The 27,923-nt window shown below is 40.2% G+C and overlaps 1 protein-coding gene across 2 annotated transcripts in view; it reads left to right on the top strand.

Annotated features, from left to right (window-relative positions):
• The window catches only part of ctnna2 (catenin (cadherin-associated protein), alpha 2), a 338,765-nt gene that overhangs the window by 212,394 nt on the left and 98,448 nt on the right, over positions 1–27,923 (top strand). For both annotated transcript variants that reach the window (XM_061679158.1, XM_061679159.1), the window contains one exon: positions 12,107–12,259. In XM_061679158.1, the coding sequence (XP_061535142.1) occupies positions 12,107–12,259 (153 nt within the window). The remainder of the gene's footprint in view (positions 1–12,106; positions 12,260–27,923) is intronic.

A 27,923-nucleotide genomic window follows, 5' to 3' on the forward strand; every position in this document is an offset into this window, starting at 1 on the left:
TGAGGCCAGCCATGATGTACGGATTAGAGACAGTGACACTGAAGAGACAACAGGAAGCAGAGCTCGAGGTGGCGGAAATGAAGATGTTGAGGTTCGCTCTCGGAGTGACCAAGTTGGATAAAATTAGAAATGAGCTCATCAGAGGGACAACCAAGGTTCGATGTTTTGGAGACAAAGTTAGAGAGAGCAGAATTCGATGGTTTTGGACACGTCCAGAGGAGAAATAGTGAGTATATTGGTGGAAGGATGATGAGGATGGAGCTGCCAGGCAAGAGAGCTAGAGGAAGACCAAAGACAAGGTTGATGGATGTCGTGAAGGAAGACAGGAGAGCAATTGGTGTTCGAGAGGAGGATGCAGGAGATAGGCTTACATGGAAAAGGATGGCGCACTGTGGCGACCCCGAAAGGGACAAGCCAAAAGGAAAAGAAGAAGAAGTGAAGTAAAAATATCAGTTCTTTTAGTTATCATGAGCTTTTTAGGCATAAGTTGGCCAGGCCTGTCATTAACTTTATTAATTAACTTCATTCATTTTGATACTTAAGACTCTGTAAAGCACGAATAAATGGCTTTTAAATTTGACACACCACAGAGAAGTGTTAAGAACCTTGCTAATTTTGAATGATTAAAAAAAAAAAAAAAATCACCCAGTATATAAAGTGAGGCTTTAAATACAAGCCAATATCTCCACTCACAAACGCTGTAGCTGTGCGCTGTGCGCTGAAACCATTCCCCACTCAACCGTAAACCATACAACTAACAAACAACAGATATCACAACTGAAGATATAAGTGTTTACATGCACTATGAAAATGATGGTAGCTTACATGATGTAAAATCACATACGGAGGCTGACCTTCAAAACTGAATAATTACTGTGGACTATAATAATAAAATAAGCACTCAAGCCAACTGCACTCATGGTGGGGACATAATGTGCTAACCATGACAACTGATTGGCAGGGATGGGAGGAAGCCCAGGAAGGGAGACAGTTGGCCCTTCTCCCATTCACTTGTAACAGCTTATCCCTGAAGCCCTGTGGCCTCTGGTGAAACTCTGAATCCACCTCTTCTCCTCCTCCTTTTTGGGATATTTAATCAGCGACATATGAGGAGTGTACACATAGCTAGCTAGCTAACTGCACGCTGAAAAGAAATCCAGAAAATCACATTATCTGATTTTTAAAGAATTTATTAGCAAATTATGGTGGGAAATAAGTATTTGGTCAAGAACAAAAGTTCATCTCAGTACTTTGTTATATACCCTTTGTTGGCAATGACAGAGGTCAAATTCTAAAGGTTTTCACACACTGTTGCTGGTATTTTGGCCCATTCCTCCATACAGATCTCCTCCAGAGCAATGATGTTTTGGGGCTGTCGCTGGGCAACACAGACTTTCAACTTTCTCCAAAGATTTTCTATGGGGTTGAGATCTGGAGACTGGCTAGGCCACTTCAGGACCTTGAAATGCTTCTTACGAAGCCACTCAAAATCTAACGATACATGGCCGCATTCATTCTTTCCACGGATCAGTCATCCTGGTCCCTTTGCATAAAAACAGCCCCAAAGCATGATGTCCCCCCCCCCCCCTCATGCTTCACAGTAGGTATGGTGTTCTTTGGATGAAACTCAGTATTCTTTCTCCTCCAAACACGACAAGTTGAGTTTTTACCAAAACCTTCTATTTTGGTTTCATCTGACCATATGACATCCTCCCAATCCTCTTCTGGATCATCCAAGTGCTCTCTCGCAAACTTCGGACAGCCCTAGACATGTACTGACTTAAGCAGGGGCAGCACTGCAGGATTTGAGTCACTGACGGCGTTGTGTGTTATTGATGGTAGCCTTTGTTACTTTGGTCCCAGCTGTCATTCACTAGGTCCCCCCATGTGGTCTGGCATTTTTGCTGACCGTTCTTGTGATTATTTTGACCCCATGGGGTGAGATCTTGCGTGGAGCCCCAGATCAATGGAGATTATCGGTGGTTTTGTATGTCTTCCATTTTCAAATAATTGCTCTCACAGTTGATTTCTTCACACCAAGCTGCTTATCGATTGCAGATTCAGTCTTCCCAGCCTGGTGCAGGTCTACAATTTTGTTTCTTGTGTCCTTTGGCAGGTCTTTGGTCTTGGCCATAGTGGAGTAGGCCTGCACTCATGGGGCCCGGCCGGGCACAGCCCGAAATGGTAACGTGGGTCCCCCTTCCCATGGGCTCACCACCTGTGGAAGGGACCATAGGGGTTGGGTGCAGTACGAGCTGGGCAGTGGCCGAAGGCAGGGACGTTGGTAATCCATTCCCCGGCTATAGAAGCTGGCTCGAGGGACGTGGAATGTCACCTTTCTGGCAGGGAAGGAGCCCAAATTGGTGTGTGAGGTCAAGAAGTTCCGACTAGATATAGTCTGACTCGCCTCCACACACAGCTTGGGCTCTGTTACCAGTCCTCTCGAGAGGGGTTGGACTCTCTTCCACTCTGGAGTTGCCCACGGTGAGAGGCGCCAAGCAGGTGTGGGTATAGTTATTGCACATATTGCTGTTGTGGGGCTGTCCTGGTTGACACGCCTCTGCAACATCGCGTGGACATCGGGGACCGTGCCTCTGGATTGGCAGACTGGGGTGGTGGTCCGCCTTTTTAGAAGGGGGACAGGAGGGTGTTTTCCAACTACAGGGGGATCACACTCCTCAGCCTCCCTAATAAGGTCTATTCAGGGGTGCTGGAGAGGAGCGTTCGTCGGAAACTCGAATCTCAGATTCAGGAGGAGCAGTGTGCTTTTCGTCCTGGACGTGGAACAGCTCTACACCCTCGGCAGGGTCCTTGAGGGTGCATGGGAGTTTGCCCAACCAGTCTACATGTGTTTTGTGGACTTGGAGAAGACGGTTGACCGTGTCCCTCGGGGGAGTTCAGTTGGGGGTCCTTTGAGAGTATGGTGTACCGAACCCCCTGATACGGGCTGTTCGGTCCCTGTACGACCGGAGTCAGAGTTTGGTCCGCATATCCGGCAGTAAGTCGGACTCGTTTCCGGTGAGGGTTGGACTCCGCCAAGGCTGCCCTTTGTCACCGATTCTGTTCATAACTTTTATGCACAGAATTTCAAGGTGCAGCCGAGGCGTAGAGGGGGTCCGGTTTGGTGGCCTCAGTATTTCATCTCTGCTTGATGATGTGGTTCTGTTGGCTTCATCAAGCTGTGATCTCCAACTCTCACTGGAGCAGTTCGCAGCTGAGTGTGAAGTGGCTGGGATGAGAATCCACCAAACCAACCTTTTTCTGAGCCGCTTCTCCTCACTAGGGTCGCGGGCGTGCTGGAGCCTATCCCAGCTGTCATCGGGCAGGAGGCGGGGTACACCCTGAACTGGTTGCCAGCCAATCGCAGGGCACATACAAACAAACAACCATTCGCACTCACATTCACACCTACGGGCAATTTAGAGTCTCCAATTAATGCATGTTTTTGGGATGTGGGAGGAAACCGGAGTCCCCGGAGAAAACCCATGCAGGCACGGGGAGAACATGCAAACTCCACACAGCCGGGACCGGGGATTGAACCCGGGTCCTCAGATCTGTGAGGCTGACGCGCTAACCAGTCATCCACCGTGCCGCCAGGATGAGAATCACCACCTCCAAATCCGAGACCATGGTCCTCAGTCGGAAAAGGGTGGCGTGACCTCTCCGGGTCAGGGATGAGATCCTGCCCAAAGTGGAGGAGTTCAAGTATCTTGGGGTCTTGTTCACGATTGAGGGAAGAATGGAACGGGAGCTCGACAGGCGGATCGGTGCAGCGTCTGCAGTGATGCGGACTTTGTATCGATCCGTTTTGGTAAAGAAGGAGCTAAACAAAAGGCGAAGCTCTCAATTTACCGGTCGATCTACGTTCCTACCCTCACCTATGGTCATGAGCTATGGAATGTGACCGAAAGAACGAGATCCAGGATACAAGCGGCCGAAAGGAGTTTCCTCCGCAGGGTGTCCGGGCTCTCCCTTAGAGATAGGGTGAGAAGCTCGGTCATCCGGGATGATCTCAGAGTAGAGCCACTGCTCCTCCACATCAAGAGGAGCCAGATGAGGTGGCTGGAGCATCTGATTCGGATGCCTCCCGGACGCCTCCCTGTTGAGGTGTTCCAGGCACGTCCCACCGGGAGGAGACCCCGGAGACGACCCAGGACACGCTGGAGACACTACGTCCTTCGGCTGGCCTGGGAACGCCTAGGGATCCCCCCAGAAGAGCTGGATGAAGTGGCTGGGGAGAGGGTAGTCTGTGTTTCTCTGCTGAGGCTGCTGCTCCCGCGACCCGACCTCGGATAAGCGGAGGAAAATGGATGGATGGATGGATTGCTTTCAGGTACTTCCTTCTGTACAATACTGACATATAGCTATTTCATGTTGAGAACAGGCGGCACGGTGACCGACTGGTTAGAGCGTCAGCCTCACAGTTCTGAGGACTGGGGTTCAATCCCTAGCCCCTCCTGTGTGGAGTTTGCATGTTCTCCCCGTGTCTGCGCAGGTTTTCTCCGGTCACTCCGGTTTCCTCCCACATCCCAATAACATGCATTAATTGGAGACTCTAAATTGCCCGTAGGTGTGAATGTGAGTGCGAATGGTTGTTTGTTTGTATGTACCCTGCGATTGGCTAGCAACCAGTTCAGGGTGTACCCCGCCTCCTGCCCGATGATAGCTGGGATAGGCTCCAGCAAGCCCGCGATCCTGGTGAGGAGAAGCGGCTCAGAAAATGGATGGATAATGGATGTTGAGAACATAGGCAATGATATTACACAAGCACAGAAAAACAATTCTTATCTACAATGATACAAATAAAGATTAGCGCGCTATTTTTACCCAACCACTTTTGAAGTTACATGAAATGCAGTAATCAGTAATATTTGGCCACCAGAAAAGAATGTCCATATTTATTTCATTATGCTGCAAAATATTCTAACCTTTCTGAGGCAGATTTTCAAGGCTAGCAACTCTTATCTTGGCACACGTGCTATATTTGTTGGCTCCTTGGTGGACAAAAAGAAATATGAAATAAAAGTTAAATGATTTTTTTTTTTACGATCCTTGTACACTTGTAAAGTGAAGCAATTGAATTGCATTTTATTCTTTGACTTGATCTATAAAAGTGAGCCTTAGCCTCCAATCAGGCAGCTTGGGAATATAGTGGTTAGCACGATTTCTAAAAATTGCCATTGGAACATCTTTGTGTGAAATTTGCATATTATCCAAGTGTGTAGTTTTCCTCTGGGTACTCCGACTACCTCACACCTACCAAAACATGGTTCTTAGGTAAGACTCGAAATTTCCTCTAGGTGTGAGTATGAAATAATTATTTGTCTACACATGCCTGACAATTGACTGGCGACCAATGCAGGGTGTACCTAGAATAGGCTCCAACTCACCCGTAACTCTCATGTGTTTTTAACATGTTTTATTGTATGTTATGCTTAAAAGCTTGAATTAACGTTCACTCAATCGTCTAAACTTGAACATTTAAATTATATCTTTATTTTGATGCGATAATACCTCTTTGAAAGTTCTTAACTCTCTTTTCAATGCCAGTGTTCCACTGAGCAAAATAATGTTGCCCAGACGAGGTTTTCATGGATGTTGTTTGACTTCCCATTACTGATGTTAGTTGTTGTTTTTTATCCTGCAAAATTGTTGATGCTGAATCAACAGTTCAACTCAATTGCTTTAAGAAATGATGACTCAAGACAATGATCACACAATTGATATAATTCTCAATCAATGACTTGACTGTTATGCCCATCTCAAGTTTCCAGATTATGTTCATATACTTCTCAAGAGTTTGGGTCTTGCATTTACAGTAAATATTTGAACTACATGCTTTGGAAGTATTATAGGCCTACACCTAAATACTGACATCTGATGTGCTGGAATATTTTAAGCCGTCAGGCCTTGTGAAAGATTTGCAGTCAGGAAGAGTTGATGATTTAGCTTTGACTGCTGTTGGCTGTGTACCAAAATGTACATTCTAATATAAGTTACTTTTTAAGCCCAAACTTTCGTAGTTTTGCATTCTAAACTGCAACTGTAATCATAAATGCAAGTGCAAAGGAGGGCAAGTTATGTTCACCAGGGTGAAACAAGAATAAGAGACAAGTATAGACAAGGATCCATTTCTACCTCTGAGAAAATTGACTATTCAAAATGGCTTGCTGCTTTAATTTGTATGCATTTAGTAACCAAGCTAAATACGCTGTTCGGAATGAGCCCATTTTATGTTTTATCCCTGATCCTTCAGTGTGCAATGAATGCATCTGTCAAGTCATCTCTGTGGGCCCTACTTTGACTGATGGCTAATTCTAGGATTCCCCATGGCACAACAGTCTCACATGTTGTTTGGCTCCCTTTTTCTTGCTCTCCTCAATGGGATGTTAAAATCATTTCTATTTTTGTCATTTAATGCTTGATTGGTACATCTGTTCCTAATTGTTATGGGTTATGGTGTTAAGGCAGAACAGCTGCCACAATCCACAAATTCAAGATTTGGGGAGGGGGTGCTTTTGTTTAGTCGTCAGAAGTTTTTGAGGGAGCACTGGAGTTTTAGAGGATTGCATTTTAGATCTTGCTAAATAAACTTGCAACTTTCATCTACTGCAGGGCAAATCCTGAGTCCAGCTTTCATTGCCATGATGACCAGTGTCTGAGTCAGGGGTTTTCCACGGGGCCACTACTACTTGCCCAAAGTGTCAAGAAAAAAAATAGCCCCAAAAGACAGTAAAATCTTTATTGTTTTAATTCGTGGAGGCAACACTTCATCAAGAAGCTGTGCATGCAGCGGACACATAGCTAAACACAAACAGCTCCCTTCCCCATGAAGACATTTGAGTATGTGCTTGTTGAAGCTAACGCTATTGACAGTTTTAGCTAATGCTAATCTGCACTAACACTGCAGCTCTGCTTAGTTAGCTTAGTAGTGCCTCCGTGTATTTTGAGTGTTGCTTGGAAATTGCGCCTCTTCGCCCAGCCCTACTGCCAAGTTATGGGTGGAGAAACCGGTTGTGGTGGAGGATATTATTATGTCCTTCACTTGAAACAAGCATGGCTTGCATGTCTGCTACTGAAAATGTTGATATAAATAGAAAAACATACAAGGTAAGGTATTTCACATCTCAGTATGAGGCAATGCCATTTTTACGCCACAATACCAATACATCACAATGATTAATTCCCGATTATGCTCTAATACCACTGTACGAAAAACTCCTTTGCAAGATTGTACTGAGCAAAACTGAGCAGATTTTTTTTATGTAGCTTTTGTACTTCCACCCATTAGATTCTCTAGGGATACATATTGTTGTGCAGGCAGTACATTACATCAACTGTCACTTGACCATCGTTTTGTAAAGTATCCATTTTTCAAGGACTTTCAAATGAATTTCAAATTGCTGCAATCCAATCTTAAAATATTGTCGATACAGCTTCTATAAAGTCATCAAATGCGTAACACGTCCTATGTTTGTCTTGAGCCTGTTGATGATGAATTACTCAGCCTTAGTACTTTTCTCTCTTCTCTCATGCGCTACTCGCTGATAGATATTTTCTTTGAGAGTTATTACTTGATTTTTGATTTGCTCAGGCTGCTTCCTCTCAGCTGTGACTCCAGCCCTTCATGCTGTGATTGCTTTTGACATTTTAATAAGAACCGTTCCTTTGGTGACCCCAAGGTATCCGACACAATGTGTTCTGAATCACAAGAACAGGCGACACACAAACCAAAGTGCAACTGTGAACAGTCAGATTCTGATATATGTGTACCATTTTTCAAAGCCTTGTCAAGATTCAAGTTTTCACCTTCCTGAAGATGCAATTGAAGTGAATGAAAGAACCACCTGATTTCTCCCCACCAATTAACAAAGAAAGTTTAAAAATCAAAACAATTTGCATACCAATAATGAAAGAAAAGTACAGTATATTAAATTGTATGTGCACTAGTAGTAATAATAATAATAATTATGAACAAATAAATGGATTTTTGAATGTGTCTATAAATAAAAGCAATGTTTTTTTTTAACTTACCACAGTTTTCAGCAAAAAAAAAAAAAAAAAAAAGTGGTAATCAACTTTTGGGCAAGTTCATGATACAGCCACCTTTTATAATAATCTCGTATCACTGACATAAGAGAGCCCTGTAAAATGTAATGATCTTCTTAAAAATTGAGTAGAGAATTTGCTCTCTGAGGTCACTGTGGTGACACTATTCTCATGTAATGACTCAATGCAATCACTAAGTCAAGAAATTGTTTATAAAAATAGTAATTAATCATTGTGATGTTTTCCCCCTTACACATGCAGTCGTTTCCTTTCAGCAGAGGTGGATAGAGTGGCCAAATATTGTACTCAAGTAAGAGTTCTGTTACTTTAGAATAATATGACTCAAATAAAAGTAAAAAGTAGCCATCCAAATAATTACTTGAGCAAGAGTAAGAAAGTACTCAGTGGAAAAAACTACTCAAGTACTCAAGTAGTAACTAGTGAGTAACTTCTGATTTATTTTTTTTAAATCAGAGTATGAATGTCACCTAAAATAAAAATAAATAAAATATGTATGTGCAAATTTAGATATGACTGAACAATATTACTTAATCTAAAACATAATAAATACATCTTCATGAAATAAAATTGGCGGCACGTTGGCCGACTGTTTAGCACATCTGCCTCACATTTTTTAAAATAACAAATTAAGGCAAATTTAGCTATAAGAAATGGTCTTGTACTATATTGTTTCTACTTGTTACACAGCAAAATACTGTCGGCTCACCAGGCAGACTACAAAAACAGGAGCAAGGCTCCAGTGGCTATAAAAAGTATCGACACCCCTGTTCAAATGCCTGGTTTTTGTGTTGTAAAATAATTTTGACCAAGATACATCATTTTAAAGCTTTTTCCACCATTACTGTGACCTAGAATTTGTTCAACACAACTGATTTATTTTTTTATGTTTTTGAGAGGGGAGGTGAAAATAAACAACTGAAATAAACTTGACGTAACTTGCTTGGCCAGGTCACCATTGCAAAAGAGATTTTCAGTTTTATTGGGTCTTTTACCTGGTTAAATAAAGTTTAAATAAAAATAAATCTGGTTGCACAAGGATGCACTCCCTCTTATAACTGGCATGTGTCTGTGTTCAGAAATAACAGATCACATTGAAACTCATGTTCAATGGGAGTCCACACACACCTGCCACCATTTCAATTTGGAAAAGTGAAGAAAAAAAAAACTCACGCATTGGGCCTTAGAGAAACATTATTTGCTTTATCCACAAAAAATGACTCAATGAAAAAGCTGTTTGTTGAGTGGACTTATTGATAAAGTGTGTGTGTGTAGGTGTGCGTGTGTGTGTGTGAGAGAGAGCATGAGAAAGAGAGAGAGAACAGAACGTACCCCAGAAGATGTTTTTCAGTTAGTTGTGACCATAAAATCAGGCTAATGTTGCCATATACACAGCCAAAACAACAGCAAAAACATCTACAACTTACCGCAAGATGTTTTCTCCAGTTAGAAGTGGGCTGAAATATCCAAGTTTGGGCAGTGACAAAACTACGCTGCATGTTAATGCTGTTGTTTTTCATAGTTTCTAATGTAAACATGAGTCGCGTGTGGCTGTCATGAGTCACTTTGATTGGACCGTGAAGCCCAATATTAGACTGTGTGTGGATGTGACTTTCTTGTGGCATTTGATTGGTGAACTTGAGTCAAACATCACTGTGGTAATCAGAGTGGATTTTAGCACTGGCGTCCGATGCGGAGGTCGAAAATGAAAGTCTAAAAATAAATTGTGCACGCAATTACTGATAAATGAATGTAGTGAGCGGCATGTAGATAGATCATTGTAACGGCGTAAACGTACCATTTCTTCTTAACATAAAAACTCGAGTAAAAGTAAAAAGTATGGTACCATACATCAAGTACAATTCATCCAAAATGTTACTTGAGTAAATGTAACAGAGTAACAGAGTAGCACGTTCCTACCCACCTCTGCTTTTTTTTTTTTTCAATAAGCTACATACTTTACTGGTGTCCTTCAAAAATATTCTTTACCATTTTAGCTTCTACCACCTTAATATCGTGTGTGATTTGCTGTGGTTAATCTTTGTGCTCTTTCTTGATAACTGCAGCATACAGAAGATGCACAAGATCCGATGTCAGATTGAGAGATAAGGACAAGGTGTAATGCCAGACTAAAATCCTCAACGTTATTGTTGTGGATTTTAAGCCCCAAACGTCCACTGGTAGCCCTAGTTTTCAGTTTATTTTAAATGTGGAAATCACGTACTGTACATGTTGTAACACAACAGTTCATGAAAAAAAGCTAAACTCAATCATTGAAACTCAAAACTGAAAATAATCCATTTGTCAACCGTTTCATTTATTCCTCGTAATTACTCACAGCTGAACCTGTTCTATGCTGAACATTTACCGTAGCGGTAGCATTGGCAAGCTAATGACAGCAAAAGCCTGTGGAAATTTTCTACCCAGAAGCACAGAGTAATGCCACACCTTTGCCTTTTGCAAACATCATCAAAGATCGTGCGGCAAATGTGAGATTTATATCTGCCCGCATTCCACATCTCTACTGCCAGATGACTGCATAGCAATGATACACAACCTCAGTGATGCGGTGAAACATATGCAACATTCACCGTTCCAGTGAGCCAAAGAATATAAACCATGATGTTCTGTACCTGGCAATGCGGCACTTTAAATCACTGATCCAGGATTATACTGTTCTTGATAAAGTAGTGCTTAGATGGTACATTACATTGGCTTCAGGTGGTTTACAGCTTGAGCAGCCATGTCATGTCCACTAGACTAAGTTTAATGCAGTTTTCCCAGAGGTCCTAATGATGGATTATCTTGTTTTAAAGAAGACTTTATAATGTGTTTTCTTCCCCTCTGTGGAGTGAAAACAAGTTTGAAATTATACCAGGTGACATGCGAGTTCTTTTTTTCTTCCTTCTTTTTTTCAATTAGTTTATTTATCATGGTAATCTGTTTATGCTACTTCAGATCACTCTTCTTCATTTCTTAATTGACATTATTACCATACAGTTGATTATACAGTATCATCAAATGTTTTGGGCACCAGTAAATTTAGTTGTTTAGTCATTTCGTCAATGGCATTTGGACGTGCAGATTTCAGGCCAAACTATTAAGAAATATGAAGTAGTATAGTTTGTGTTTGTCCATCTGTTTGTTGGTGAACTGAGTACTTCCTGGTTGATGGATGGTGCTGAAGAGGCAGGCGGTTGAGATTCCATTGATGCCATAGTGACTTACATGGTGAAAATAACTATATGTATTTGCATTTTTTTACTACGTCAAATTGACAATTGTGAGGAAAAGGTCATTTAATATAATGGTTGGCCATGACCTTTATTCAGCACTTTCCTTGATATCTACAGTAAATTCAAGTAATGTGTGAAATTTGTATTACATTGTCTGGCATGATGATTCATCAAACAACTTTTTAAAATGCCAACAATTGTAACAAATGTGTCTCTCTCCATCCACTAAATACTGTATGTACAGTAGGTTTGTAGAAAATGCTTGTTTTTACTTTTCTCCTCCTGTGTGCTTTAGTAGGGGTCTTACATGACTAACCCCATCATCCCTCTATAAGATAAAGCACCTGTCTCTCATGCTTTCTGTACTGTTCCCTCCAGCATCTCATCAGACATCCCAGTGAGTACCACAGGGGTCCATTTACTCTCTGATTAAACAACCAGTCCCTTGCCACTTGGCTGCAAAATGATTCCATAAACAAACATAAAAGTTACAATGTCTTCCCCTCATAAAAAGGCACTTATGGTAAAAATTACGCCTTGTAAGCAATCTGCACTCCTTCCAAATAAGGGTTACTTTCTACATTTTCAGTCTTACTCCTCTCTCTCTCTCTCTCTCTCTGACTCTCGCTTTCTCGCTCTCTCAGCACATACACACAATCACTCGCTCTCACTCTCTCTGTCTCTCTCTTCCTCCCCCCAAAAAATATTTTAAGTTTATCATAATTATTCCAGTATAAAGTTAATAAATTAATATTGTGACCTGTTTTCCCCTCTCCCCTCCCTCCGTCTGTATTGTATTCCAGTTGAGAAAGGCAGTGATGGACCACATCTCAGACTCATTCCTGGAGACCAACGTCCCTCTGTTGGTGCTCATTGAAGCGGCCAAGAGTGGAAATGAGAAGGAGGTCAAGGAGTATGCACAGGTGTTCCGTGAACATGCCAACAAGCTTGTGGAGGTCAGTCATAAATTATACATGTACATACATTCTCTCTATCGCCCCTCCACAAATGCACGCATACACACACACAAACACACACACACAGAGATTCTTATTCACCAGGAGATACAGCATGAGCAAATATAGAATGAAGCGGGTCAGAGCATGCGGGATACAATTAAGATTTTAACTGACAAAAGCCTCAGTAATCAGGCAATTCAAACAAAATCAATTGAAAAATAATTTAAATGCATTTAGTCTACATTGAAATACATTTACCATAATTTCTCGTGTATAAAGCGCATTCCCCCCCCCCACCCTCCCAAAACATGTCAAAAGTCAATGGTGCGCATTATACATGGGTATAGGGGAAAATTTAAAAAAGAAAATTAAAAAAACAACAACAACACTGCATTGAGTACTTGCTTAAAGTCTGCTGAAGCAACACATTTGAGGCCCACTTTTAAATTAAAGGAATATGTAGCTATATTGGGATTAGGACCACTTTTAAAAAGATCCCACACACGCTGATGTTTGTCTTCCTTGATGATTTCTGTTTAACCATTAATAGGAGTTATGCTGCTTTTCCATATGACCCTCTTGATGCATTCCTCATTACTAGGCAGTGAAGTATACGTGTGTATGTATTTATTTCATGTTCAGTTCAATATTCCTGATGAAGAAACTACAAGTCCTTGTGATTGATTTTCTCCTTTGTATGAATGTGAAAGTGAAAATTGAGCTCTAGAAAGGTCTTCCAAAAGTTTTGAAAAAAGCTTAAACGTAACTACCATGTGATAAATTCCACTGCCCTTGAATGGGAGTTCCCTTTTGTTCTCATGGCCCATTCAAAGTAACCTTTTGCTTAACATACTGTCACTTAAGACGACACCTCCGCTTCCATTGACTTCAGCTGAGGGTGATTTGAGTGACCTTTTGGTCCACCCGGGCTGTTTGCTGATGAGCGAGGCTACCTGACTGATGCCGCCCTTAAAGTCTCTCCTTTCTGCCCGACCTTAAAACTTTGTTCAACCAAGGACACCAGGACAGATGAAATCGACTATAACCTTTTGATTCATTCTTCAACTCTTATGGCGGATGATTATGTCTTCACCTTCGTCTTTGTTGTTTTTATTTTATTTTATTTTATTTTATTAGTAAAGCACTTGGCATCAGATACTCTGCAGTCATTTGTATGCTAAAGAGACATTGCCTCTGCAATAGCTTATTTTAAGTGTGTGTATTTGCAGTGTGTTGGCAGGTGGAAATCACTTTATTCTGACAACATCGTAGAGACTGACATATCTGTGTATCTTTACTTTGATCCATGCAAATGTAACAGTTTTGTGGAGGCAATTTGAATATGCACTGCGCATTGGAAAAAAACACTAGCTGGGAGTACAGGTTGCAACATATTAAATACAAACATTACGGTAGCAATGCTCTCATATATACATGTAAATATATGTGTTAGGGATTTTTAGCCAGGATTATTCTTTAGAGCGTGTTAAAAACACAATAAGAATTTGTCTCCGATAGTTACCAAACAAATCATGCAAGTGACTCGTTATGACAACCCCTGACCAGGAAAAGCTGAAAGTCACCTGTTCAGTTGGAGCCACTTTATTTCGACTGTACAGCAAACAAACCACGATAAAAAAAAAATATACATTTAGGACATGAACACATAAGTACAGAGAGTGACTAAGCAATGTAAGGTGTCTAGTAATGTGGTAATACCGATACAACGACAAATGCGCAAATGATGAAGTCATCAAGCAATGTAGCAATATAAAGTGTCTCGTAGTAAGGGTCACATGCTTATTTGACGGGAGCCCTAACTCTTAACTTTTTAATTCCTTTGTGTTAGCAACAGCTAATATCTATGAACTGAGGGAATTACTTTTACCATCTGCTATCCTGAGGGGATAAAGAGAGCCATCTATTTCAGGAAAGGGACTTAAAAATGTAGTTTGCAGTTTAAAAAACAACACTTTTTGTCATCTATGTTAAGACTGTCTGCATGACCTGAAAGTAGAATATTATTAAAAGATGTTTTGAAAAATCATCCCTTTCTTGCCCCACGTTATGCCTCTAATTTAATTTTCATTATTATTTTAAAGCTTGTCTGGCCGCGACAGGAACAGCTTATCAGAGACAGTAGACACAGAAGGCATGACTGAATAGTGTGTCCATCATTTTCTTGTGCACACACACGCCACAGCCTTGCTGTCGGTACGCTCAGCAGCCTCTTATAGCCGGATTATCTCCAGTTATCAACAAAAGTTAAAAAGAAGAAAATTGGACAGCTCTCGAGACAAAACAAGCGTAAACATTCGTACAATGCACGTCTTGTAGACGTTCACGTTAGTCAGGGACGTGGCTGGGCTCGGAAACCTGGGGGCATGGCGAGGAGTGAAGTGAGGCTACATTTAAGTCTTGCTCAACGTTTGACAATGACAAACTCTACCTATAATTGTTTCGAGTTGACTGTGTAATTGAAACATAGCGTCTATTTTAGTGGAGGCCACTGTATGAGGAAATAGGAGATGGCACAGGCTCTAGGAAAATAATGGTTTTGCAGTTAAGTTACATACCTGTGTGTTTTCATGTATTTGTTTCATGAAGTGGATTCACAACTTTAGTTGATATTAAAATTTGTTAAGCAACAGCATTATCGTGTGAATATGCAAAGTTGTCTTACAATCTTATCAAAAAAAAAAAGCATCTTTCTTAATCCACACATGTACAGATAGAAATATATGAGTTACTCCGCTGATTTATCATATTGTTTGCAATAGCCCTGGATTTCACCAATAAATTCACCAATAAACCATCACAAGTCCAGGCATTATTTCCAATGAATGCTTTTTGTCTGAAGGTTGAGTTGTTTTGATTGTTCACATTAAAATACACCCCAAACGCTACAAAAGACAAATATGTTGCCTGCCATTGAACAGCAACAATTTAAGCAATGTTCGGATTGTTTACCACATGGTGAGTCTTTTACTGCTTCACTATTCTGATTCCCATTAAGGAGCAAAAGTGCCTTAGTTAACAAAAATGCATACTTCTCTTTCAATCCCGTATACATTTGATTTTCACCTCACTTAACTTGAGCTCCCACTGCTAAAGTCCCTTGACCATTGTAAGATAAGCATGCGCACAGAGATGAGAAACTATTCTGCTCGAGCAGGAAGTTATTCTGAGCTTTGAGTCTAGGAGTAGAGAGTAATTATCTGAATTAATCATTACCTCTTGTACATATCCATACATGTAGTCTACATATTTATACAAACTGATGAAAATGATTTACATTCAATCTGTCCTCATGTTAAAGGTCTCATGCTCTGTCAGCATTTATTTATTCTCTTACCGCATGCCACATTGCATCTTTACCGTGGCGGATGGATGGATACATTTGTGATTTTTTTTTTTCATTCTTATAAAACAACCCAATCACGTTTCAGTACATACTTTATATCCTCATAATATTTCAGTGATGCTGCATTCCCAGCTTTCCATCAGTCCACCCCTCACTGATATATTCTTATTATTAATTTAAGTACAAGATGAATATCCAATCTTTTAAAAGTTGCCATAGTTCCTTTTTATTGCCACTGCAGGGAAAATGTGCATGTGCCAGAAATTCCTGGACGTAGAAAGGACGTTACGCTCCATCATTTTCTAACATCAGAAAAAGGTTTTTGTCTGACCTTGACTCAGTCTTAGTCTTTCTCGTGAAGTACAGTGCTAGTCCAACACTTCTTGCTCTCGCTTGTATTAAAAACAGCCGATGCAGACCATTCTCCAGTCGTAAGTTAAATAGTGTGATGTACTGTAAGTCCTAATACTACCTTCTAATTCTAAAGTCTTACTTGTGGCATGTGCTGAACCCTTTAACATGATAAATGAAAGGTTGCACTTTTACTTTTCCATTGCAGATGCTCACTAGCAATTGTGTATGATAGTTGTACTTTTGCTCTACGAAAAACTTTTTGGGTGGATTGCCAAACAAGTCACTGAACCACCCATTAATGGTCCTTTGAGCTACAAGCAGGAGGTCAGGTTTTGTTTAGAAACTACAAAATTGTTATTACTATCAGCTTCAAATAGATTAGCATTGACCCCACCAAGGCTACGGTTTTATTACAACCATTATTTTTCATGAAGAGTAATGAATCTGTTTAAAGTTATAATAACTCCAAAATATGAATAAAATACTCAGTCACAAATGTACAACAACTGTATTTAAACCATTTCAAGACGGTCATACTCAGTTTTGAATTGGGAGATAATTGACGATTGTCCGATAAAATTCTCAGATTAATTATGTCAGATATGATACAGTTGGCACGGTGTGCGACTGGTTAGAGCGTCTGCCTCACAGTTCGGAGGAGCGGGGTTCAATCCCCGGCCCCACCAGTGTGGAGTTTGCATGTTCTTCCCGTGCCTCCGTGGGTTTTCTCCGGGCACTCCGCTTTCCTCCCACATCCCAAAAACATGCATGCTAGGTTAATTGACAACTCTAAAAATTCCCCATAGGTGTGAATGTGAGTGCGAATGGTTGTTTGTTTGTATGTGCCCTGCGATTGGCTGGAATCTAGTTCAGGGTGTACCCCGCCTCCTGCCCGATGATAGCTGGGATAGGCTCCAGCACGCCCGCGAACCAAGTGTTATCTGATATCGAGATGATAACCAGTTGGGGTTAGATTCAACCTGCATGCATAAAAAATATAAACTGTAGTATAATGCTTACATTTTAATTAGTCGCATAATGTATTCACATTGAAACAATGCAATCCATGACATTACAAGTTACAAGTTTTTGTAACTTTTGTAAAAGATTAAAATTATCATAGCACCACTGCAGATGCTTCTATTACCTACTTAATCATAGCTTTTTCAATAAAGCTTAGTCATTTTACCTTTGTTGTTCCATTACCATTTCCTTCCTTCCTTAGATTTACAGCAATGACCTTAAAAACATGAACAGAGTCATGGGCAAAAGAATACACTCAAGGATTATTCATAATTAGTGCAATATTGAAAGCAACCAATACTTAATTGGCCTTCATTCTTTAGAAATATTAGAGATAGAATACAAGTGATTCTGAAGGAAGCACATTAAGTATTTACTTCACGGGATAGTTAACTAGCATGTACATGGATCACAAACAGATCAACAGTATGCAACATGGCTAACATGAAAGAAACCTTGTTTTGATACAAAGTTTTCGTCTCAGGAAAAATCTGATTTTGGAATATGTAGTAACTGAAATGTATAAAAGGATGCATGATGCTTCCCCTTCAAACTGAGAAAATTAACATGCGCTGAAAAATTACAATGTCGCAGTCCAGAAATTATGACACTAAGTTTTTTGGGATTCTTTGGAAATAACCTGTTCGAAAGATAAAATAAATGCACCTCACAAAATATCTCTATCACTTTTGTTGCTTTAAGCTTTCATTTTGTGATATAATAGAGAGAACGTACTCAGTGAACGATATGCATAGTCTGTCACTGAGTAAACACTGTGGCCAAATATTTTAAATTAGTTTTGGACTGAACAATTTTTTTTCATGTGACCAAACATATTGCAACATTGTAATAAGAAGGTTAAGGCTGGATTTTTCCTCACCAATAAATGTTTTATTCTTTGTGTTTCAAGTGGAATTATAGTTATTACACTCAAATCTGATCAACACTGCTGTTCCACATATTTTATTATACTCTATATATGTTACTGTTAAGAGAAGAGGAAATATTGTGGGCTGGTCATTTCAGAATTAATTACAGTTCTAAATAACAGGAAAGGGCTGCAAAATGCGATCAAACAGGACCAAAACAAAATAACCACTATTTTGTGAAGTCTTGCTCCATTCACGATCCAGTTGGTATATGTGCATTTGTATATGTCAATGGCAAGGAACAAAAAGACACAATCATAACGGCAAACATAGTGTGCCCGCAAAGGATACATTAGTGGTTCCTAGATTATAGCTCATCCTCCTCAGTGTGGATTTAAGAGAGAGACATAGATTTACGTATGAAGCATAGATGAGCGAGGAGGGTAACATGACACAAGATTATTTACATACATTGCAGTTATACAACACTGCAAAATACACTCACAATAATAAGCAGACGGTCAAATGAATCCCATTCTGGCAGCAGCAATCAGGAAGGAGGATTAGTATCTTGGCAAAGGGAAGCATGGTATAGTGGAGTGTTTAGCACCTCTACCTTATAGTCATCAGGTTTGGGGTTTGAATCTATTTGTGAAGTTTGGCACTTTCTTAGGTTTGTGTGTGTGTGTGTGTGTGTGTGTGCGTGTGTGTGTATGTATGTGTTTTTTTTTTCTTCTTCGGGGACTCTGGCTTCATCCCACATTCCAAAAAAATGCTTGTTAAGTTAATCGCAGACTCTAAATTGTACATGGGTGTGAATGTTTTCTGTCTATACAGGCCCTGCAACTGGCTGCTGACCAGTGTACACAGCCTTCCACCAATGTCAGCTGGGATTGGCTCCAGCTCACCCACAAATTTGGACAAGTGTTATTGCAGTTGGATTGGTGGATGGATGGACCTTTGCAACGGTTGAGTGCAACTTGTCAGAATTGTGTGAATGGTCCGAGTATTTACATGCAATGTGTAAGGGACAACTGCAATCGATTTGTAAATGCAATAGACACAATCTTAGCTCGGAAGCACGCACGACATTGTGGCATTTATTTAAACAACCGCATGCTGTACTTTACACATAATGAAATAGTATCATATAACAATGGTATCGTAAAGTACTGCATTTTCTTTGAGCAAAGCACTGAGCTATGGCCTGGCCAGGAGATGACAATGGAAATCTTAATTCAATGAAGTAGCTAATAGTACTGTGTAACCTTCCGATGCAAGACTTCATCGAATGAAGCGTCTGAACGGTAATCTTTTATATACACGAAAACCAATTATTTTGCTGCGACCTTTTGAGTTGTCAATAAATAATAATGACAAAATGATATCGATTTAAAACATATTACAAATGTAGCACTGAAAAAATAAACAGACTGTGTACAGATCAACTACATACATTTTGACTTTTATCCTGATTGCAAACACTGACATCCGTAGTCGATTTCCCTTTTGGTGTCTTTGTAATATTTCTCAGTCAGTGCTAATGCCTCTGGGGAATTTGGTCATCAACCCATTTTTCTGAAGAATAACAGCTGTGCTCCAGGATGCAATCAACCAATCTTTTAACCTCGAGATGACATTTATATTCTTTGTGTTACATCTCTAATGTCTCTAACAGTGAAAGAGGGAGGAACAAATAGAAATTATACTGCCACTAAGTATGTGTTCATAAAAGACTGCTCCACCCTCCAGAAGCCAATTCGCAGCTCCATTATCCTCACAGAACACAATGATTGGTGGCAGTATTTGTGAAACATCAGACCAAATCTTTTTAGAGCAACTTGTAGTTCGCTCAGAGACAGAAGCAAGGGCAAGATGTTCAGTGAAAGTGATAAACAAGTGGCAGAGGAATTTCTTTAAGGTTTTTTTTTTTCTTTTAGATACGACACTAACTTGATTAAACAAAATTAGGAATTTCTAAAAGAGAGTAAAAGGGGAAAATTTGGCGTATCCCTGTTGTGCCATGCTTCAAGCTAGTAGGCTCTAATATGATACACAGTGAATCAGATAGTCTTACAATGTCATGAGCCCATGAGGGCTTAGTCATTTCACTTTAGATGCCCCATTATGTCCCTTTTATCTCTGATTAATTTTTATATGAACAATACAGTGACACAGCTTCCATGCATGTCCCTTTTCCTCCCTAATATGAAAACCATACAAGGGTCCTGTTTTATTTGACACAAGATGATTAATGTTAGGTTTGCAGTCTGAGGACATATTTATAAAACATACTGAGAATATAATTTTAGTATGATCTTGAGTTCCTACAAGTGCAGTGCTCCAACAAAACTACCACTCTATTTAGGAAAGGACAGATCCTGTTCCCGAGTGTGGCGCCCCAGTAACCATCAAACACATCCTGGTTCGATGTAGGCCCAGCCTTGCTCAAGGGAGATACACGAAGCATAAGTCACACCAAATGCTGAAGTGCTGGCCGCTGAACTTGAAAGCAAGAGGGTAACCACCAATGCTGTGCCTCCACAAGCCCAGACATCCTTCCTGCTAATAACATCCTTCATGCAAGCAGGGGAGAAAATGCACACCCGTCCATCACCATCATCATAACCCACTGAACACAGCCCGGTATTGGGAAATGCGTGTGGATCCAAGTCATTGGCTCACCCTCTGACCCAAAATTGCAGCAACAAACCATTGCCCAGACCTGGTCCCCTGGTTCAAATCCTACCGGTGTGACTTCATCGTCAAGCTGACAGTCCCTTGGGGGGGAAACTATCGATGCAGGATTCGAAAGGAAAAAGCTGTGGTATTCCAACGTAGCAGCAAAAGCAGAAGACTGGGGCAGGAGTGTAGTGAAGGTACTTCCAGTGAGAGGAGCCAATGTGTTGGCTTAGGCATCTGATTAAGCCGTCTCCAGGGTGCCTACCTGGTGAGGTGTTCCAGGCATGTCCCTGCGGAAGGAGGCCCTGGGAACGACCCAGGACATGGTGGAGAGAATAAGTCTCCCGGCTGGCCTGGGACAGCTTTGGGATCCCACCGGAAGAGCTGGACAAAGTGGATGGAGAGAGGAAAGTCTGGTCTTCCTTCCTTAAGCTGCTGCCTTCGCGACCCGACCCCGTGACAGCAAAAGAAAATGGAGGGATGGTCAATGATCCTTGACAGACTAAAGAATATTCGTCAAACCCTGGAGAGGTCTATTGGCACCAGGGACTACAATTAAGTTATGTGAGGTACAGTCCCCTCCAAAAGTATTGGAACGGCAAGGTCAATTCCTATGTTTTTGTGGTATACTGAAGACATTTGGGTTTCAGATCAAAAGACGAATATGATACAAAAGTTAAAAATTCCAGCTTTTATATCATGGTATTTACAGCTAGATGTGTTAAACAACTCAGGACAGAGCACCTTTTGTTTGAACCCACCCACTTTTAAAGTGAGCAAAAGTATTGGAACATGTGACTGATGGGTGTTTCTAGCTGCGAGGGTGTTACCTTTTAGATTGACTGCTTAAACATTAGTGCTTTTTTTGGGCTTTGGGTTTCACCTGTGAAACCACATTTGCTGTTAAGCAAACATGAATACCAGACAAAAGGGAGAAAAGCAAACCATTTTGAAGCTGAGAGAAGAGGGAAAATCGATCAGAGCTATTGCACAAACATTGGGCATAGCCAATACAACAATTTGGAATCTGCTGAAAAAGAAAGAAACTAGTAGTGTACTGAGCAACAGACATCGAACAGGTCGGCCAAGGGTATCAACAGCAGTTGATGACAGACAACATTGTGAGTGCTGTGAAGAAACACCCAAAGACAGCAGTCAGTGACATCACAGCCAACCTCCACAGGCCAGGGGGGAAGGTATCACAATCCACTGTACGAAGAAGACTTGGAGAGAAGAAATATACAGACCATACTACAAGATGCAAAAAGCATCACAAGGCCAGATTGGATTTTGCAAAGAAGTACAGAGATGAGCCAGAAAAGTTTTGGAACACAGTTTCATGGACTGATGAGACCAAGATTAAACCCCTTTCCGGTCCGCACCAAGAGAAAAGGAGAAAATGAGTGGAATTTGTTTTCTTTGCATTTTTTACTCACTTAGGATAACAACAAAATTATATGTCAAAAAAAAATTCTTAACTTTCAAAATTCCGCCAAAATGTGTCCTAATGTGATGAATTTTCTCGGTCCTGTTTGAAGAGATGCTGAAAAATTATACTCCTCAAAGATGCAGTGCCATCTAGAGGATTTTGTTTTAGCAGAGCACAACTAAACTAAAGTGGCAACGACAGTTCATTCAGGTTGAGTTAAGCTCAATACATTATTCAATGAGCTATAGTGACACAAAGTGTGGTCTACCAAACATTTTGCACAGAACCTTAAAGGGTTTTAACGGCTACCAAAGTGATGGAAAGGCCAAAGTTTGATGAAAGAAAGGATCAGCTTATGATCCAAAACACAAACGCTTATCTGTGAAGCATGATAAAATCATGACTTGGGCTTGCATGGCTGCTTTTGGAATGAGTCACTAGTCTTTATCGATGATATAACTCATGATGGTAGCAGCAGAATGAATTCTGAAGTCAACAAAACCATTTTGTCTGGCAATTTACAGAAAAGGTCATCCAAACTAATCGGGAGAAGCTTCATCATGCAACAAGACAATGACACAAAACCCACTGCCAACACAACAAAGGACTTCATCAGGGGGGGGGGAAATGGAAGGTCTTAGACTGGTCAAGTCAATCACCGGACCATAACCCAATAGAGCATGCATTTAGCTCCTGAAGAGGAGATTGAAGGGAGAAACCCCCAGAAACAAACAAGAACTAAAAGAGGCTGCAGTAAAGCCTGGAAAAGCATTGAAGAATGCAACAGTCTGGTGAAGTCAATGGGCCGCAGGCTTGATGCAGTTATTGCAAGTAAGGGTTATGCCACGAAATATTAAATATTAGGTTTAAATTTAATAATGTCTGTTCCAATACTTTTGCTCACTTGTGTGGCTTCAAACAAAAGGTTCTCTATTCTGAGTTGTTTAACACATCTCTATGTAAATTACATGAAATAAAAGATGAATTGTGAACTTTTGTCTCATATTCATCTTTTAATCTGAAATGTCTTCAGTATGCAACAAAAACAAAGGAATTCACCTTGCTGTTCCAATACTTTTGTAGGGGACTGTATATAATCACAGGTAAAAAGGTAAATGTGTAATTGTGTGCAACTTGTGCTTGTTTGTGCATAGAACGCCTGATGGGTAAAAATTCCAGTGGCATTGAGCTTCACATACATTCCCATTTGAGAGGCTGCTCCCTGTTCCTCTGCTATACTGTAAGAGGGCACACAGGGAGGTGATCTATATGATGAAATGCAAGACGAGCATCATGTCATTATTTTTCACCATTTCTTTCTTGGGTGCAAAGTTTTCTAAGTCCTATAAAGTTAAACACACAATGGAACCGCCAAAGTTGAATACTTCAAAAACGTTTATCATTTGTATTTCTACCAACTCTCACAATGCCTAAAATGTGTGAAATCGGCTCATGATAGGGAAACCTCGATCAATATCCTACTAAGGGCTGTAATTAGTATCATGGTCAAAACCAATGTCGAACAATTACAACAAATGCTGATCAAAGTTCTGTGACTTTCCTCAAGACGTGATAATGTGACTCAGTAATGTGTATGGAGGCATGTTGTTTTATGCACTACCTACATAGCCTGGACATGCAGTATTCCTGAAAAGTTAATGGGAATCCTTCCACAACTGGATCAGGGCATCAGTAGGCTCCTGAAAAGTCTGTGTTGTATCGCGATGTGACATCAATCAGGATGTCAGCATATCTTGTGAGACTTCCGCTCAGTGAGTGTCTGTCTCATGGATTCACTTTCCAGGTGTGTTTTGCTTTTTGTTTGATGTTTTTTGTGACACTACAACACCAGATCTGCATGGATCGTTTGTTGATGGAGTCCTGGGGTGTTCTAGTGTCCCCCAGAACTGGACTGGTCTTGCTTACAGTATTCTAATTTATGAGATGTACCTGTATAGTTAGTGCCTATGCAGAGGAAAGCACTTAACATCCATAAAATCCAAAATATTTGGAATTTCCTTCTAATATTTTCAGATGGGGAAGGGGTCATAATTATAGTTGCCCACATAAATTTTGGTGACAGTTTGTCACAGTTTTGTGACATTAAGCGACATTAAGGTTTTTCTCTATAGTGAGTGCCTTTGGAGAGGTAAAGCTTAATGTCTATAAAGTCCAAAATATAATGTGATCTATTTTCAGATGTTTAAGGGGGCATACTTATTGATTTCCACATGAATTTAGGATGGTGATATGTCGTAGGTTTGTCACATTAAGCAACGTTAAGCTATTTTACATTAAGCTTGGATGTAAAGAATTACGTCAACGCATGCACACAAAACACAATATTTCATGTTTTGAGCATATGGATAGCATCAAATTGATGGTGCACATTACTATAATATGTAGAAGGGGTTTCCTGATTCTTGGGGTCGATTTGGGGGGTGTGCATTGTACTCGAGAAATTACAGTATTCATATTGAAATATGAACTGAACCTCTGAAAAGTCTGAAATTAATCAAGCACAACATTTAAGCTTTACTAAAGCTATTTTGTTCTGTAAATAACTCCAGTTTGACATATCAATCAACTAATCAAAAATGTCCTTTAAGGTCCCGTGCTGTAAGCAGTGGCAGTGCTAGCTTGAATGGCAGTCTGTACAAGACCTCTCAATGTTGCCCCCACCCTATCATCTTCCTCCTCATCATCATTGCTATTGCTAATTGCTAAATTTGAAATAAATATGGAAATTTCCTCACAGGACTATATCTATCTATAATTACAGGTATGAATGAATGGAAGGTATGAAATAATATGCAATGTGTCTAAATGAATGTCTCTTGCCACAGGTATGTATGTAAAGGGTGTGTACCAGCTTTGAACTGCCTCAGACTAAGACTAATACAGTAAAATGTAGGGCTAAGCGTTAAATCAATAATATTTATCGCGATCAACACCTGATCAATATCAACAGAAAATACGTTCGATAAAATGTTCGATTAGAAAAAAAATCTTTAAGACAAGTGACACCACAAGAGATTCTGCGGGAGGCTACAACAAAGGCTAACTTTTATTTTTGCTGGGTCACTGTTGATGTGTATGGAGGACGTAGAAACTAGGAAGAGACTTGAGATCTACCCTCAGTCTCTCAACATATCACGTCCCAGCAAAGCAAATTAGTTTGTCATCAAACTCACTCGCTAGCTCTTTTGTAACCTAGAAATAACCTACATATAGCATATTGAGTAACATGCACAGTACTGATATATCGAGTTTTTTTTATCGTATCTCAATTTTTTTAAAAACAAAAAACACCAAGCACCGAAACGGAAAAATAACTGGTGCAGCAGCATCAAGCCACGGGCATCAACATCTGACTGTCAAGCCAGCTGCCACATCGATTGTTCATACTATGCATTACGGTAACACCGCAAACATGCAATCCTCTGAAATCTGCATGTTTAACTGACAAATTTACCTGATTTAAAAAAAATGATTAAACACAAAATCAGGGATAATAGTTGTGTTGACCTCTTTTTAAAGGTTAAATATTTCATTTAAAATAAAATTATCGAAATTCAGCCTTTTTTTGTCCAGGAATGAATTATCTAATCTAATCTATCAATTACTTACTGTATATTGTGATACATTTTTCAGCCATATCGCCCAGCCCTACTAAAAAATGTAAAGCACATGTAAACAGACCTAAAATGAGAGGGGGAAAAAAACTGCTAAAAAGTCATTAAACAACCATAAAAGCATGTTTTTCTTCTTTATTTGTAGAGAAAATAACTAAGTAACGAGTAACTAAGTAACTCTGAGTTCGGTGCATCATGAAAAAAAATTAGCACCAAGCAACAACCTCTGGTGCTCATTTGAAAACCAGACCAAAATTGTCCAAAAATGTGTACCCTATCCATATTTCCCAAATAAAAATGTTGTTTTAAAATTGGTCCTTGCCATTCAGTGTTTTAAATTTGAATATTTTGTTAACAATGGCACACCTGTATGACTTAAAAGATTTTTTTTAAAAAAGAAAAAAAATCCAACTCAAACTCCAAGCGCTCACACTGTTCATTTTGGATCAGTGTGGTACCACTTCAGTCCAGTAGAGTTGTATTCACATTTCAAACTGTTGCCAACTGTTAAACAATTGACAATGAAGAAGACTTTTGAGCTCTCAGTGGACTATGGAATGCCAATGATACACATGCATTCATTATCCATTTTTCAGCCAATTGCCTACTAATGCCCTTAGTTTAAACCATCGTAAGTTCAGAAAAGTAACAACAACAACAACCACAACAAAAACAATTCTATTCATGTAAAATTCCTTACAAGCTGGATTGCTAATGTGGAAGTGAAATATATCTCCAAGCGCCTACTCCACCGCCCATCTACTTCTTCCCTGAAGAGAAAAGCCCCAGTTTGAGTGTTCACTTACATCATCAAAAGGCACCCTGTCTCATGTAATATTAACATGTGCTAAATCAGTGGCAAACAGCGGCAGCGATGTTTACACAGCATCAGCACCGGCTTGTGAAGCTACATAGAGCGGCTGCCTTTGTATTCAAAGCTTTAGGATGCTCTGACACCTATGGGAGGCGAAAAGATTATAGCATAGGCTCACTGCTTTACAAGATGTCTAATTTGGGCACACTGCATGTCGCTTCTTCATAGGCCTTCATGATGCCGAATATTTAGTAAGCCATTTTATATAAAGCAACGCATTGTAATTAGTTGATAACTTTGTGGTTGTTTGGGAAAATAAGGCAACGTATAAAAAGAAATAAAACACCCAGATGGTCATTGACAGGCACAATGACACTCATACTGCAGCAAAATAGTAAATATAGTTATTATTGCAATGGTGGACCATTCAGGCCAGCAAGACCTTCTCTGCTGATCTCAACCCTATCGGAAGTACTGGTATAGAATTTCCGGCAGTCTATTCTTTTTATTTTATTGTGATTCTCTTGGCGGAACTGCTTCCATTATTGTATGTGGATGTGGGAATTTTTGTTCAATTAGATTTAGCCTGTATGTGATGCCATGTCAGTTTAATCTTCCCACGGCCTTAAACTACATTAGGATTTGTGTCATTAACCAATTAGATTTCAAATTCTGTCCACAGGGCCGGCGAGCTGGCCCACAATGATGTCAGCTATTTACCGTCCTCCAGAGATGGGAAGTAACAAAGTACTGGGTCCGAACAAGAACGCTAAAAATACGGAAGTAAACTACTAGTACATGGATCGTTGGATAGGAACAATAGGTAGACACGACATGCCCGTTTGAGCTGAATGCCTATGGGGGTGCTAAGCTAGTGGGGGCAAAATGTCATTTCATGTTTGTGGACTGCTAGAAAACCAAAACTCTGTAAAAAGGGTATCTGTACACTGAGCTGCATACAGTTGCAACCACGGCGTACAATAACAATGGAACTGGGAGTAACGTTTTTTTAAGGCCTCAACACGGTGACACGTCGTTTAGCCCGGTTGGCACAGCACGCTGGCGGATCTATTTTTCGATTCATATCTGTGGCACAGATGATCACATGTCTGTGTTTGCCTGAGTCGCTATGGAGTGAGGAACACAAGCAGGACAGTGTAATCGAAGATGCCACTAAAAGCCAATAAATCGTCACACGACTTTACCTAAAAAAAACCTTTGAATGTTGTTGGCAGTAAGAATGTTTCATGGTGAATGCAGTATAATGTCTGTGCTTGCTCAGAAAACACAAGCTTTTGTTTTGGCATTCAAGAATTAGCTGTCCCCCTTAAAAATGTACATCAGGATTCTTATGTTGTTTATGTACATCATAAGTTTATTTTTACATGCTGTATAGTACTAACGAATCAGCAGTGTCTTCACTTTCAAAATGCTCTGGTCGTTTCCGCTGAAACCACGCTCGCTCAACTGTTAACTGTCAATCAAATGCCA

This window comes from Phycodurus eques, chromosome 6 (assembly GCF_024500275.1).
Source record: "Phycodurus eques isolate BA_2022a chromosome 6, UOR_Pequ_1.1, whole genome shotgun sequence".
In the NCBI taxonomy this organism is placed as follows: Eukaryota; Metazoa; Chordata; class Actinopteri; order Syngnathiformes; family Syngnathidae; genus Phycodurus; species Phycodurus eques.